Genomic DNA, 13,453 nt, shown 5'->3' with positions numbered 1-13,453 from the left:
GTTAATTTTGAATTGTTAAGCATGAAATATTTTTCACTTTAAATTAATTATGATTGCAAATTGTTGTTTCGCATTTAACAAATTAAAATTAACTATATTTATAAAAAACATTATAAATTGTTTAACTTATTTGAAACAATATCGTATTCAATTAAATAAATTATTTAACATTTTTTTCAAAATAATTTCGCACTAAAATAATCACTAAACTTATTGGCAAATTCTAATATTATTTTAAAAGTATTCAGGAATAATTTCAATCATTATATATTAATAGGGTTAAGAATTTTTTTAGTCTTCCAAAATTAGAATTCGTCTCTATTTGAAATTTTGATATATTTTGGTCTTTAAACTTTAAAATGATTGAATATAGTTATTTTAATTTAATTACCTTAAGTTTTGTTTGAGGTGTCAAATGCATTTCCTAACAGGATATTGAATCGAAGATGTGTCAAACAATGTAAGATAGGAATAAATTCCAATTTCAAATTAAAGTTGAGGAACTAAAAACATATTTAACCCAATATTTATATACCAAACATTTAAATTTTAAAAACAGAAAAATCATTTCAGCCATATCCGTATGTTCATAGTATTGGAGAGAAATTACTCATCTAAAACTCAATTTTTTTGGGTAATTAACTTTTAAAAGCATGTTATTTTAAAAATAAATATGGTTTAATTACTTTTTTATTATTATTTTTTTCAAAAATATCAAATTGGTCATTCAATTTTTGTTAGTATCAATTTGGTCCTGATTTTTAAAAATCAATACAGTAAAATCTTTTTTATTAAATTTCTTGAAATGGGTTAAAGATTTTTCATCAAAATAGATATTAAAAATATGTTAATTACACCAATAAAACAAATCAACATACTTTAATTATGATGAAAATGACTCCTTTAAGACATTTAATAAAAATGACCAAATTATATTAATTTAAAAAAAAATCAAAACTAAATTGTGTAAGGCCCATTTTTATTCTCTACCCTAATGTCTAAGGGCTGACCTTAATCTGTTGGGCCTAAGGGTTGGTCCATAGGATGCCAAGACCCCTAAAACTGCTAGGTTTCCCTTTCAGCCTCATTCTTGCAAAATAGAACCTAAAACACTGCCCTTCTTCCTTTTTAGAACACTCTCCTAGGGTTAGCCGTCAACTTCCCCAAGCGAACTCAAGCTCTTCCCCTCCATGTAAGTTGCTTCTGAACTCGTAGTGGTCTTCCTCTAGCTTTATTTTCGACATTTCCTTGAGGCTCATCTCAATGACCTGTTCTGCTTTGTCCCACTATTTCTTTCCAGCTACTTATCTTTGTTCCTAGAGCTACTGCGCTCTTTTGTTCGGTGTCGAGGTCGCGCCGGGATAGTCTATTAGCTTATTTCCAGGTAAGGGGAGCTAGAGATTCTTGTTTTGAGTGTATTTTTCCTGTGATTGGTTTTGTTATGTGTCTCTGGTGATTGTATGATGTCTGTTTTAAAATGAATATGCTTGGTATACTGCTCTGGATGCAACTTGGATTTTTCAGGTGTCGAACAGTGAGGGGAAACTGCTATTTTCTCGCCCAAGCAAGCATGCCTCGCCTAGGCGAGATTAATAGAGGCTCGCCCAAGCTACTTCACGAGAGTAGTCGCTCAGGCGACCCACGCTCTTTTTGAGCGAGCGAACGTCTCGCTCAGGCGAGAGGGGTCTCGCCTAAGCGAGATCACGCGTGAGGTTATTGTTCCCCTTTTTGAGCCCTCGCCTAGGCGAAGGGGGCTCGCCTGAGCGAGACCCTTCAGCCTGAGCGAGGAGTTGGGTGAGGACAGTGTGGTGTATGGTTGTTTCTTTGTCCTTGAATGATTGGCACTTGCTTGGGTATAATTATTATGTTAAAAACATGAGATGAATGGTTATGTATGAGTGATGTGATTCATGGTTGGTGAATGATGGGTTTGGTATAGACTTGGCATGTAATTTAAATGAGATGGATGGTATCAAAGAGACATGGTATTGATATGAAATACAAAGGATGGGTTGGTATGTTTCAATATTTGGGTACGAATGAGGATGGGTTGAAGATGGTTGGCATGAGGTTATGTGTATAATATGTATTACTTGATTGATTAAGCATGATTGGTCCGTGGTCAATGCGTAATTCCTTGAAATCTCTAGGTGAGATTTTAGGGTCGTGCTTCAGTGGTCGGGACGTAATTCTATGGCCCTTGTTAGTGGGAGTTCATGGTGGTGCCCTATTTGTATAGTCTGGTAAGGATTCAAGGTAATATTGCATCCTGACACTCTAAGAGGTCAGTTAGTCTCACTTAGAGCGGATTGACTCTTGTGGTGAGAGTAGCATGAGGCTTGAAACTCATTAAGGGCTAACCTTGTGTGTAGGGGATTGAAACATCGTAACACTTGTAACACTTAACTTGGGGGTGAGCAGAGGTATCCACCACAAGTGCAATTATCCGCTGAATCCAATCAGATTATATGTATTCGGATGAGTCGAGTCGAATCGTAATGTATTGATTTCATAACATGCTTGGATGATGTATGAGTAGTTGACTGTGAAAGCATGCCTGATTACATGATAAAATTATTTTTGGCTCTAGCTTACCCTTCTGTCGTTTGTAGGGAGGTCATGGTTCCGTTGCTTAGCCATCTGGGCTGGATTTTTTCTACTTGGGCTTTCTTTTTGGGCTATGGCCCATGTACTAGTCTATATTTTAAATTCATATTTTGACTTTGTTGCATTTTGTATCTGGTTTAGTTTTGACATCGTGGTGTGCCTTGAATAATTTTAAGGAGTTAAGTTTTAAACTTCAAGACTACGCTGTTATATTATCTTTATGTGACACTTTCTTTAATTTCGTTTATTAAATTAAATGGGGTGTTACAAATTAAATCTATATAAAAAATTGGAGAATTAACTTGGCATTTTAGAACGAAAATAAAAATAAAAGAATAATTAAACCAACAAATATTAATGCGGTAACTTTACTTTGAAAATAAAACTTCGACGAGTTTTTAAAATTAAACTTTTCTCTTACAACGAAGAATAATTAAACCAAGAAATATTAATGCCAGTAACTTTACTTTGAAAATAAAACTTCGACAATTTTTTGAAATTAAACTTTTCTCTTACCATTACTTTTTGTATTAAATTTGTTAAGATTATAAACATAATTATTTAATATTTTTAATTTTGAACTCAAAAATACATTGTGATTTAAATTCTAATACTTATAGTCTATTTTCACAAGGTAATCTATATTATTAAAGGTGATTATCCATTTATTTTATTTTAATTACTTCTAATTATATGCTCCAAGACCACATTATTTTATTCACTTTTTTATATCATTATTTATAATCGATTTTAAATTTTACCCATTGTCTATACGTTAATTCACTATTTAAAATTTTAAAATAAGAAGTAATTATAAAACATATTTTTTATTTTGGTAAGATAGTAAATTAGGGTTCAAATTAGATCTTTTTTGCACATATTCATAACATAAATAAATGAAAAAATAAAAATAATTTTATCTTTGTATTGTTATTCTTTAAATGTTGTAAAATGTGACATCAAAACCATGACCCGATAAACTATATGAAAATTTATATATTTTTTAAATATGCCAAAAACAAAGAAAGTTGATTCATTTCTTTAAGAGTGAATGGATTTTTTTTTTGTTATAAAATAAATCACATTTAAATTCCATGAAATGGCTATATAATAATAATATATATACCTTACAACATCCTACACCACTTTAATTATGTGTAAAGGGAAAAATAATAGGCACATGTCCAATAAATAAAAAACTAAAAAAAAAAGACATATATGATTTGCAATTGACACATCTCAAGTTACAACTCTAATCCCATTTTTATAATTTTTGAAAGTATTATTTTATCTATCCAAACCAAATGACATAAAGGTTCAAAATATAGACGACAAATAAACTCCTATAATAACAAGTAATTTTACCTAGTAGTTTGATTTAAGTCATGTGTTCTTGTTATACTAGTGTTAGAAAAGTCTTCAGGATCGAAATGAAGATCAGAGATTGCATTAAGATTAAGATTAGGAAATGCTGAACAACGACATCGAGGACAACTCACGTTAAGCCGAAGCCACTCGTCTATGCATTCCACATGGAAATTGTGACCACAGGGCAACCCACGAACCTACACCACATTAAAATGTTTAATGTAAGGTTAAAGTATATTTCTTGTCTCAAAGCTATTTTTAAAAATTGTATTTTGTCTTTAAACTTCGTAGAAAAAGTTTTACATGACTTTAATAAAATTTAAGAATGAAATAACTATATATTTAATTTAAGAACAAAATGTAATTTAGAAAAATAGTTTGAGAATGGAAAATATATATTTATTATTTATTCATTGAATGATAAAACCTATTAAGTTTGAAATGAATATGACTAAGAAGAAATGAATTAATATTTTTCCCCATTAGTTATAGGTATTGGTATGGAAGAAAAAGTTTACCTGATTTCCTGCACAAAACTCTTCTAGGCAAATGAGGCATTCGTTGCAAGTAGTAGGAACCGCATCTAACTTGAATGTTGGAAGTTCTTGAATTGAAGCTTCCATTGCTTCTTTCTGCATTCAAATTACACCACATTATCTATTAGTAATCAAACTAAAAATAAATATACAAAAAATATATGTGCTGAAGTATATATTAAAATGATGTTCAAATAAATAAGACATATCATTTAAAAATTATGCATGTTTATGGTTGAGAAGAAGTATAATATAAAATAACCTGAGCTTCAGTTAGGTAAAGTCCAGGATGAAATGTAGCATTTTGGGCAGTGCTTGCAGCTTCAAATGCCCAATCAGGTACTTGGATCATTTCCATTATAATCTAACAATAAACAACAACTATTCTTATCAGTATACCATCATCCAAAAGTCCCAAGTTTAGGACAACAAAATACAAATTGTTCATTTTCATATTGTGTCCTTTTTACTTTTTCTTCACAAAATTTTAATGATGGAAAATAGAATAAGGCATATTTACTAAATGGGTAATAGTGTTTTAATACAATATGATGTTGTGTCTATGTAGCATAAAGTATTATAATACATAAATAGGGTGTCAAAAAGGGTCAGGTTAGTCCGTTTGTGTCTGCCCACTTCTAGTTTACCAAAATTGGACCGATGTCAATTCAACATAAAAAAAAAAGAGTTAAAACATTGAACTCGTCTTGTCATTGGATGGTTGGCAGACTAACCCGCCAAATTTATGTCACCAGTCACACAAAATTGTCCCTCCTGCTCTCTAGTTTCTTCTTTGTGTTGTTCCTTCTAAAAGAAATTCTCAGCATGTTCTATTGCAACAACAAGGCTTGTTCTATGTTTGTAGTAAGTCTAATTCACAAATTCCCTAATTTTCAATCGTAATTCCCAAATTATACAGAGAGAAGAATCGATAGTGCCAAATGCAAACCACACAAACCTAGAAAATAAACCAGGATAAATCAACGTAAAGAAGATGGACCGGGATGAGATTCGAACTATGAGAAGAAGATGGGTGGGAGGGATTCACGTTCACACTCTTGCATCGTTCGCAATCTTGTGGTGCAGCTTGTCGCCTTCATACCCTTAAAGAAGACAAGGAACACAATAGACCTATTTTTGCTTGCTTTGTTCATTAATGGGTAATGGGTCGGTGAATTGGCCCGACCCGTCATACGTGTGACATGGTGGATTTGACGGGTTGGATGGTCTAGTTTGCATATTCACAAGTTCAAAAATATACTCCGACCTACCTTTATTCAGACGGATTGACAGGCTAGTCTGTCAGGTCAGCTCGCTTTGACACCTCTATATATAAAGATAACTAAAAATACAATCCATCATAAATTTGAATAAAAATAAAAATTCATTTAACTTACAAATTCATGAGTTGTAGATAAAAAGATTTTACATAACCAATAAATCTAAAAATTTAGTACGAAGTTTTCAAATGTGTGAGATTCACCATTTCAAGGATAAGTTCATAAGAGCAAAATTTCATCATGATTCCAAAACAAAGAAAAGACTAAACGAGACTAATTCTTCATAACTCATCATATCTCCACTAACATACTATATTCCGATTATTTTGAGCATTAGCGCAAATGCAACTTCAACAAAAGCAAAAACAGTAGAATCCTTTATTGTTCACTCCCTTTCATTGGGAGAAAATAATTCCATTAAGAGATGGAGTTTTCATGTTTCATTAACTACACTAATATAAACAAAAAAACAACATAGATAAAAGAACTTACCCCAAATGCGGATATATGCATACCCTCTGGGGAATTTAACAAGTGCAATTGTCTTCGTTTCAACCACTACAAATAATTCCAAAAATAAAAAATGAAAACAAAACATAAGTAGAGACAAAAAAAAGAAAAAAGAAAAAAGGAATAAGACATTTTTCTGCAAACATAGTAACACAGAAGTGCTAACCTTCCCTGCTGTGAGAGAAGCAATACAAAGGAGTCCACAATAGCTAAAGAGTAACCAAATAATGAAGCTCCATTTCTGACCCCCTCCAGACAACTGTACATAAAATAAAACCACCTTTGGATTAAGCATCTTAAACATGTTTACAAAATCAAAAACTACAATTAAGGATTAAAACATACACAAATTTTAGTGTCGATAAACCATAAGGTACCAATTATTGTCCATGCCCAAAGAAATGGATACAAAAGGAATGCAAGGATTGAAAGTACAACCACTCTCCCATAAAAATTAGCACATCTCAGAGCCCATCCAAAATCTCTAAAAACACAACAAAATAAGGGAAAACAATATAAGTAATTGAAACAGTAATAAGATTTTACTATTTCATTAAATTTTTAGGTTAGTTCTGATCTGAATGTTGTTCAATTTGAGAGTTAAGTAAAACTTAAAAAACATTATCAATTTATCAGACTCATACTTACACAAATGCACTGTTTATACAATTTTAGAAGAAGTCTCAGAAAACAAAAACATTAAAAGATGAAAGACTAGTAGAACGTCTTACAACCTCAGTCTGGAAGCAAGTCCATTATCAATGAACATCAAGAGTCGGAAAGTGAAAACCACACTGTAATCGACCTGAATCATCACATCCAATAAATAAATAAATAAATAAAAATATATATTAAAACAGAAATAAATAAAATGAGAATTGATGATAAAAAATCTCACTCACCACAGTCCATATATGCAGAGGGTATGTACAAGATTGGTATAAGTTCCAATTAATTATCACAATAGCTCTATAAGTAAAAATCGTTAAAGAAAACACACTCACCAAAGAGTTACAAAAAATTACTTGTGATATTTTTTTCTAACAAAGATTAAGAATATAGAAGAATTAACGAATGATACGAAAACAGAGAGAAATCAACAAAAGGGGGAATTTTTAAGGATACGTGTTGGTCGCGAGCACAGACAAGAAAAAACCATCGAACCTGCGTTCAATGTGATATGATTGTGTTAAAATTGGGAAGATAAAAAAAAGTGATGAAGAAAGAAGGATTGAGACAAACCATTTGAAATTAACGCCTCTAATTGCCATGGTGAAGGGAAAACCCTATAATGAAACAACGTTGTATCCAACAATCTTCGGTACGTGAAAAATGCATGAGATTACTATAGAGTCAAATTGGATTGAGATGTTTCATCCGACAATTATCATGATTGAACATCAAACAAGAAGAAGTGACAGTGAGGAGAAAGTGTGCAGTGTAGATCTTAACTGAACTGTACTCATTGTTTTATTGGTTAGCTATCTACAAATGGATTGGATTTCTAAGACTTTTTATAATAAAAATAAAAAAATAAAAAAAATGAAAAATAATTTCCGCAAAAGACGAAGTCAGAGGAAATAGAACAAGAAATTGTAATTGGAATGTATTAGATCAATAATATGTAAGATATAAACAAATAAAAATTATGGTATAAAAAAATTATATAATAAATAAGGATAAAAAAATTGTTAAAAGGATAATTTGACAAGGTTTTTCGATCATTTAAGAAGGAGTGTTCGTGTATTTAAGAAAATTGATGATTTGTGTGAAAGTTTTTTTTTTTTTAATGGTTGGATTTCCACTAACGAAGAGTTCACATTAAAATTGAAATTACTAAGATTTTAGGAGTTATAAATCTAGAAATGAGAGCATTTTAATCAATTGCTAAGTAATTTAATTAATTACGACAACAATGTTTCAAAAACTTTAAATAGTTGAAAACTCTATATTTTTATACAAAACTCACAAGTTTTACACATTTGAAGAAAAATGTTTGAAGATATGAAAACATTGTAGTAAAAATACGATGACATAAATTCCTGAAACGTGTTGAAACATTGTCCTTAAGGATTTATTTATGCAAATTTTCCAAGGTACAACAAGAACATCTCGGATATATCTCGAAGATAACAGAAACTAACAAGATAAACTCTTTAAAAGAGTAGAATAACCCAAGATAACAAAATAAAGATATAGAGGGAGAAAAGAGCACAAGAAACCCCAAAGAGAAAGAGATGTGAGTTTAATTGTCTGCCTTTATGGAAAGCACCAAACCACTTTTTTATAGGTGTGAATAAGGGATGGTGATGAGTTAAAATCCCATGGCTCATGATGAATATCTTGTAACAACTCAACAACGACCATATTTGTTGTAATGCCCAAAATCGAAATTGTTGTATCAATAATAACCAAAACAAAACTACTCTAGCTATAATGGCCAAATTGTAACTACATATTTTGCAATAACCAAATTTTACAGCAATCCCCCACATATTGCAAAATATAAGAAAAAGAAGAAAATCATGGGTCTTGTATAAGATGTAATGCATCATAGTTGGTATAGCAAGCTATATGAACCAGTCTTAAATTAATAAACTTAACATACAGTGTAGTTGGTATAACAATTATATGAACCAAAAACAATTATATGAACCAAAAACACTTGTGTGTTATCAGAACTAACAAATGACTTATTCTTACCCATAAGAACCTTATTCATGGGATCTCCAATCACAAAGGTTAGGTTACCATCCTTGTTTGTTTCAAATGGCTTAAGTCTTATTCTTCTATATGTTTCTATAATCATATTTTCATATTTCATCCTAGGGTTTTGTGAGAGGATCTACTAGATTTCATTCTGACTTCACATACTCAATGAAAATTGTTCCACTCTTTAGTAGCTACTGCTGATTGGCAATCACAATGTATTCTCATTCCTAGTGGAATGTTAGCTAAAAAAGTTCGTCAACTACTCAACTTCACTATCAACCATTTCAAGAACAACATACTCATATTTCATTGTTGATTTAACAATAATTGTTTGCCTGGCTGATCTCCATGAAATCACACTACCCCCAAGTGTGAATCTATTACCTCTAATGGATTTTCTCTCATCTGAATCAAAGATTCAGTTAGCATCATTGTACCTTTTTAGTACAATGAAAAATCCACTATATTCAATGGCATATTTCTTTTAATCTCTTAAGTATCTCATAAGTGCATCTCAATATTGCTAATTAGAATATTAAGTGTATCTTCTCAGTCTACCAATTGCATAAGCAGTTTACCTACTGCATAAGCAATATATAGTCTAGAAAGACTCATCAAAATCAATAACACCAGTGCAGGAAGGGTATTTTACCGCGACTATTTTTGCTATTTTGCCCCGGTTTTAGAACCGAGGCATATAAGACCGAAACCAAAAATGTTGCTTTTGGCCTCAGGTGTTACCCGAAACCATATCTCTTTATTACTACCTCGGTTTTGATACAACCGAGGCCTAAGACGTTCAAAATTAAAAAAAAAACCACCGAAACAGAGGCTTCCACTCCAACACCATCTTCCACTCCATTTTTCACTTACGGAGGATTAATCTTTCCAACATCACGAAACACTTCATAAATGCATCCTCACAAAATCACCAAAATCACAAACCTCACCACCCAATCTCAATCACCTGCACAAAATCATCAAAATAGAGGCAATCAAACCATCACAATATTACTAGATTTTACCCCTGGAAACAAGATGAATGAAGAACAAATAATGTGAAGAAAAAGACCCCGTCGACAGTAATATATGAATGCAGTATATATTGTGGGAAGAAGGCACAATAGAATGCAATAGATAAAATTGGGGATAATATTTGATGTAGAAGAAGCGGAAACACGAACTGGGAAACGGAAACGCAAACTGGGAAGCGGAAACACAAACATGTTATGGAGAAGGGTGAATAAAAATGAAGGAGAAAGAGAAATAGTACCTCTGAACTGGGAAGCGTAGAAGTGACAAATGAGGGGGTCGTGGTTGAGGTGGGAAGTGTTGGGTTTGATGGAAATGAGGGTTTTGTTGGTAAAATGGGAGGGCGAGGAGGAGCATCGAATTCCGACGAGCTCGTGGTGAAGACGAAGGAGAGGATGATTGTTCGTGGTAGGGGAGACGTTCCCGCCGCATGAAGGATGAAGAAGAAGCTTGGTGGGGGAGAGTCTGCGACTTTAGGGTTTCCTGCTGAAGAAAGGAATTTGGGCCTAAGGCTGGCCATTTTAACTAATTGTATTACCTCGGGTTCAAACAACCGAGGCATATAAGGCCTTATTGCCTCGGGTCAGTATTAACCGGTGCATAAAATTTTTGTTTTAAATTTAAAAATCCAAGTGGCGGGAAGGGGGAAATTTTGGAGGGGCTTTAGGCCTCGGGTCTTTCAGAATCGAGGCATAAAACTAATTTCTGCTTCGGGTAAACTAGTAACCGGGACATAAAATGTTGAATAAATTACAAAACTGCCACCGCGTGTTTATATGCCTCGTTTCCACTATAACCGAGGCATAAAGTCTGAGGTAAAAAACGTAAAATGCACTAGTGTAAGCTCCCAATTAGCTGGGCATACTAGGGTTGAAACAAATATTTTTTTATCTATTTTTCATTAACTCTTTAATTCAAAATTAGTATCATAAAGGGATATCCATTCGTTTGAAGTCAAAATTTATTTTCCTTTGAAAATGTGATTAAATTCATTCAAAAGAAGCTTTTTAAAATTTTAGGCACCCCGTAGTCTTAAATATTTAAGATTAGTAAACGAACAAAGGCCGTACTCCTGTCATTTTTATGTAAGGAATATACGAACCACTAGTCTCAAGTAATGGATAATGATCCATTGCATCATTCACCATGTCAACTTCATCCTTTAAGATCAATGATATACCCTAGCTCTATTTCTCGGGTTGAAAAATAAATCAGGGGAACACGAAGAAATCCACAAGAGCCCATCTTCATCTTCTTATTTCTTCTTTCTCCAATTTTTGAGATTTATTCTCCTCCCATTTCTTGCTTTCATCCAAAAAGGAAAGCAAACACATTAGCCCTAGGTCACGCCTAGAATCTTCAGGAACCGCCGGCCACCATCTAAAGCTCGTCGACGACGAGGCAACCTCGTCCAACCACTGTTATACTGTGGGTTTCATGTCATCGCTTCCCTTCTCTCTCATGGGAATGTGCCTCCGCAATGTGCCTCCGCCAACCACCGTTTCCATTCGTGCCTAGGAAAGGAATGGCAACAACGATAGCCCCGGTGGCTGGTGCAGCGACCAAGATGCAAGGATGCTCGAAAAATCGCGACAGTGTGCCTTTGTTGTTCTTTGATGTGTGTATCTGAAGAAGAATACCCCACGAGTTTCATAGCACGGGAAACGCCGACGATGGTTCTGACTATGCTTGGTGTCATTAGTGGCAACCACGACACGATGGAGAGGTGCGTCATTGGTGAGCATTATTGACAGAGGAAGCTCACGCAAGCAATGCTGAGGTCATCTTCTTCTGGGGAAGTGTCAGAGACGAAGCTGACGGGCTCAGGGAATTGGCGGGCCTGTGTGGGCACTTGGATCGTTAACTGGTTGTGGTTCTTTGACTCGGTCTCGATCTCCCTGTCATGCACAACATTTTTCTGGGAAACCACAACCACCATTTTTTTCGGTTTAAACCCTTTCTAGGAACTTCTGAGAAATTTAAATAATTAAATAAATAATTATTTAATAAATGCGGATAGTAAAAGTCTTTATAATATTTAATGTTAATTATTGTGACGTGAAAAAATATTAGTTCAAGTGGTTGAGAGTACTTAATTGTGTAAAAGTACTTAGGTTCAAGTCTTTATGTATGCCAATTGTATGATATTTTATTTTGTGCATTATTTTAAGTTATAATTGAATGGGAGTAGTGATAATGTAATCTTAAAATTATAGGAATTATCACGAAACATGGGTTGATTGAGTTATTCAATATCAAGGTAGAGTGCCCAGGTTTTGGGCGACATGTTAGCTCGCTCAGGCGAGAAATCGAGGGGTGTGAGGCTTTGATTTAAGCATCTCGCTTAAGCGAGAACTCATGTGTTTTTGCTTAACTTGCCCCTAGGCGAGAGTTCATGGATGGTGGTTAACATGTGATGGTATGAGCGGGGAGGTTCATACTCAGTTACTCTCATGTGGGGATACGAGCGAGGTAGGTTCGTATGTTGCGTGCTCACATTTGAGAGATGTTGCGTGCGGGGAGGTACGTAGCTGGTGGATCACATGTGTTGGACTACGGGCGGGTAGGTCCGTAGAGTAGAACTACTAGCGTGGAAGTTCGTAGAGGCAGGACCACGAGCGGGTAGGTTCGTGTGAGCATCATAAATCCTGAGTCCATGGCTAACTATGTTGTGTGATTTGAAGGTTGAAAAGCTTTGGGATATTAAGGACTTGGCCAAAGTCTAACTATAATAATATAACTGGGTGTGTATATATATATATATATATATATATATATATATATATATATATATATAAAATTTAATTGATGTGTTTTCTTTTATTGTTAAGCTCACCCTTTTTGTTTGTGTTTGGTTATGATCGTGTAATTCTTTACAAGGGAGCAGTTCATGATACAGGTGATGCTGCTAATGCCTAAGACGGAGAGAGGGGCTAGCTTGGGTTGAAGCTAGGAATTTATTATGTTGTTGCTATTTTATTTAGATTTTGGAAAATTGTAAAGATCTTATTTACTATTATTAAATAGTTATGACGCATTCAATGGTATTTTAAATTTTCCGCGTTTGGCAATAATAAGAGATTAGACGTTTGATGTTCTTTTCTTATTTTCTTTATTTTAAGTAGGGATGTTTCATTTGGTATCGGAGTAAATGTTTTGAGTTTTGGTGAACTTGGGGAGTGAGTTTATCGCGTTATGTTTGGCTCCCTGTGTTGTGTGTTATTGATTATTAGTAACTATTTGTCTTTGTCATAATCTGATCTGTTTGATGTGAATAGCTGTATTATGTGGCGTGCACAGACAATGGCAAACTGGAGGCGTAGGAATACCGTTGGAGCTTACGAGATTGCTAATGCAATCCATAGGATGGTGGACACGATCCAACCAGTGGCAGCGTAGCCAAGGGCA

At 33.7% G+C, this 13,453-nt stretch overlaps 1 protein-coding gene across 1 annotated transcript; it reads right to left on the bottom strand.

Moving 5' to 3' along the window:
• Positions 1–3,808: 3,808 nt before the first annotated feature.
• Positions 3,809–7,767, bottom strand: LOC114195928 (E3 ubiquitin-protein ligase SIS3-like). The gene is made up of 10 exons (XM_028086375.2): positions 7,544–7,767; positions 7,427–7,465; positions 7,204–7,270; positions 7,036–7,106; positions 6,647–6,785; positions 6,468–6,560; positions 6,284–6,349; positions 4,774–4,875; positions 4,494–4,607; positions 3,809–4,172 (listed from the first exon to the last, which is right to left on the bottom strand). The coding sequence occupies exons 1-10, from the start codon at positions 7,570–7,572 to the stop codon at positions 3,969–3,971; spliced, it is 924 nt and encodes a 307-aa protein (XP_027942176.1). The 5' UTR covers positions 7,573–7,767; the 3' UTR covers positions 3,809–3,968.
• Positions 7,768–13,453: the final 5,686 nt, after the last annotated feature.

This window comes from Vigna unguiculata, chromosome 9, assembly GCF_037176805.1.
Source record: "Vigna unguiculata cultivar grain cowpea cultivar isolate G323 ecotype 2 chromosome 9, ASM3717680v1, whole genome shotgun sequence".
NCBI lineage: Eukaryota > Viridiplantae > Streptophyta > Magnoliopsida > Fabales > Fabaceae > Vigna > Vigna unguiculata.
The sequence above is the reverse complement of the archived record's forward strand: the minus strand, read 5'-3'. Positions and strand labels throughout refer to the sequence as shown.

Bases quoted from the DNA above. Each gene is read 5' to 3' on its own strand.
- LOC114195928 (XM_028086375.2), bottom strand. From the start codon at position 7,572: ATGGCAATTAGAGGCGTTAATTTCAAATG. The intron at 6,561-6,646 runs GTATGTTTTAAT...TTTTATGTACAG, and splicing joins TTATCGACACTAAAATTTGT to TTGTCTGGAGGGGGTCAGAA. The intron at 4,608-4,773 runs GTTATTTTATAT...ATTTGAATGCAG, and splicing joins TTTACCTAACTGAAGCTCAG to AAAGAAGCAATGGAAGCTTC.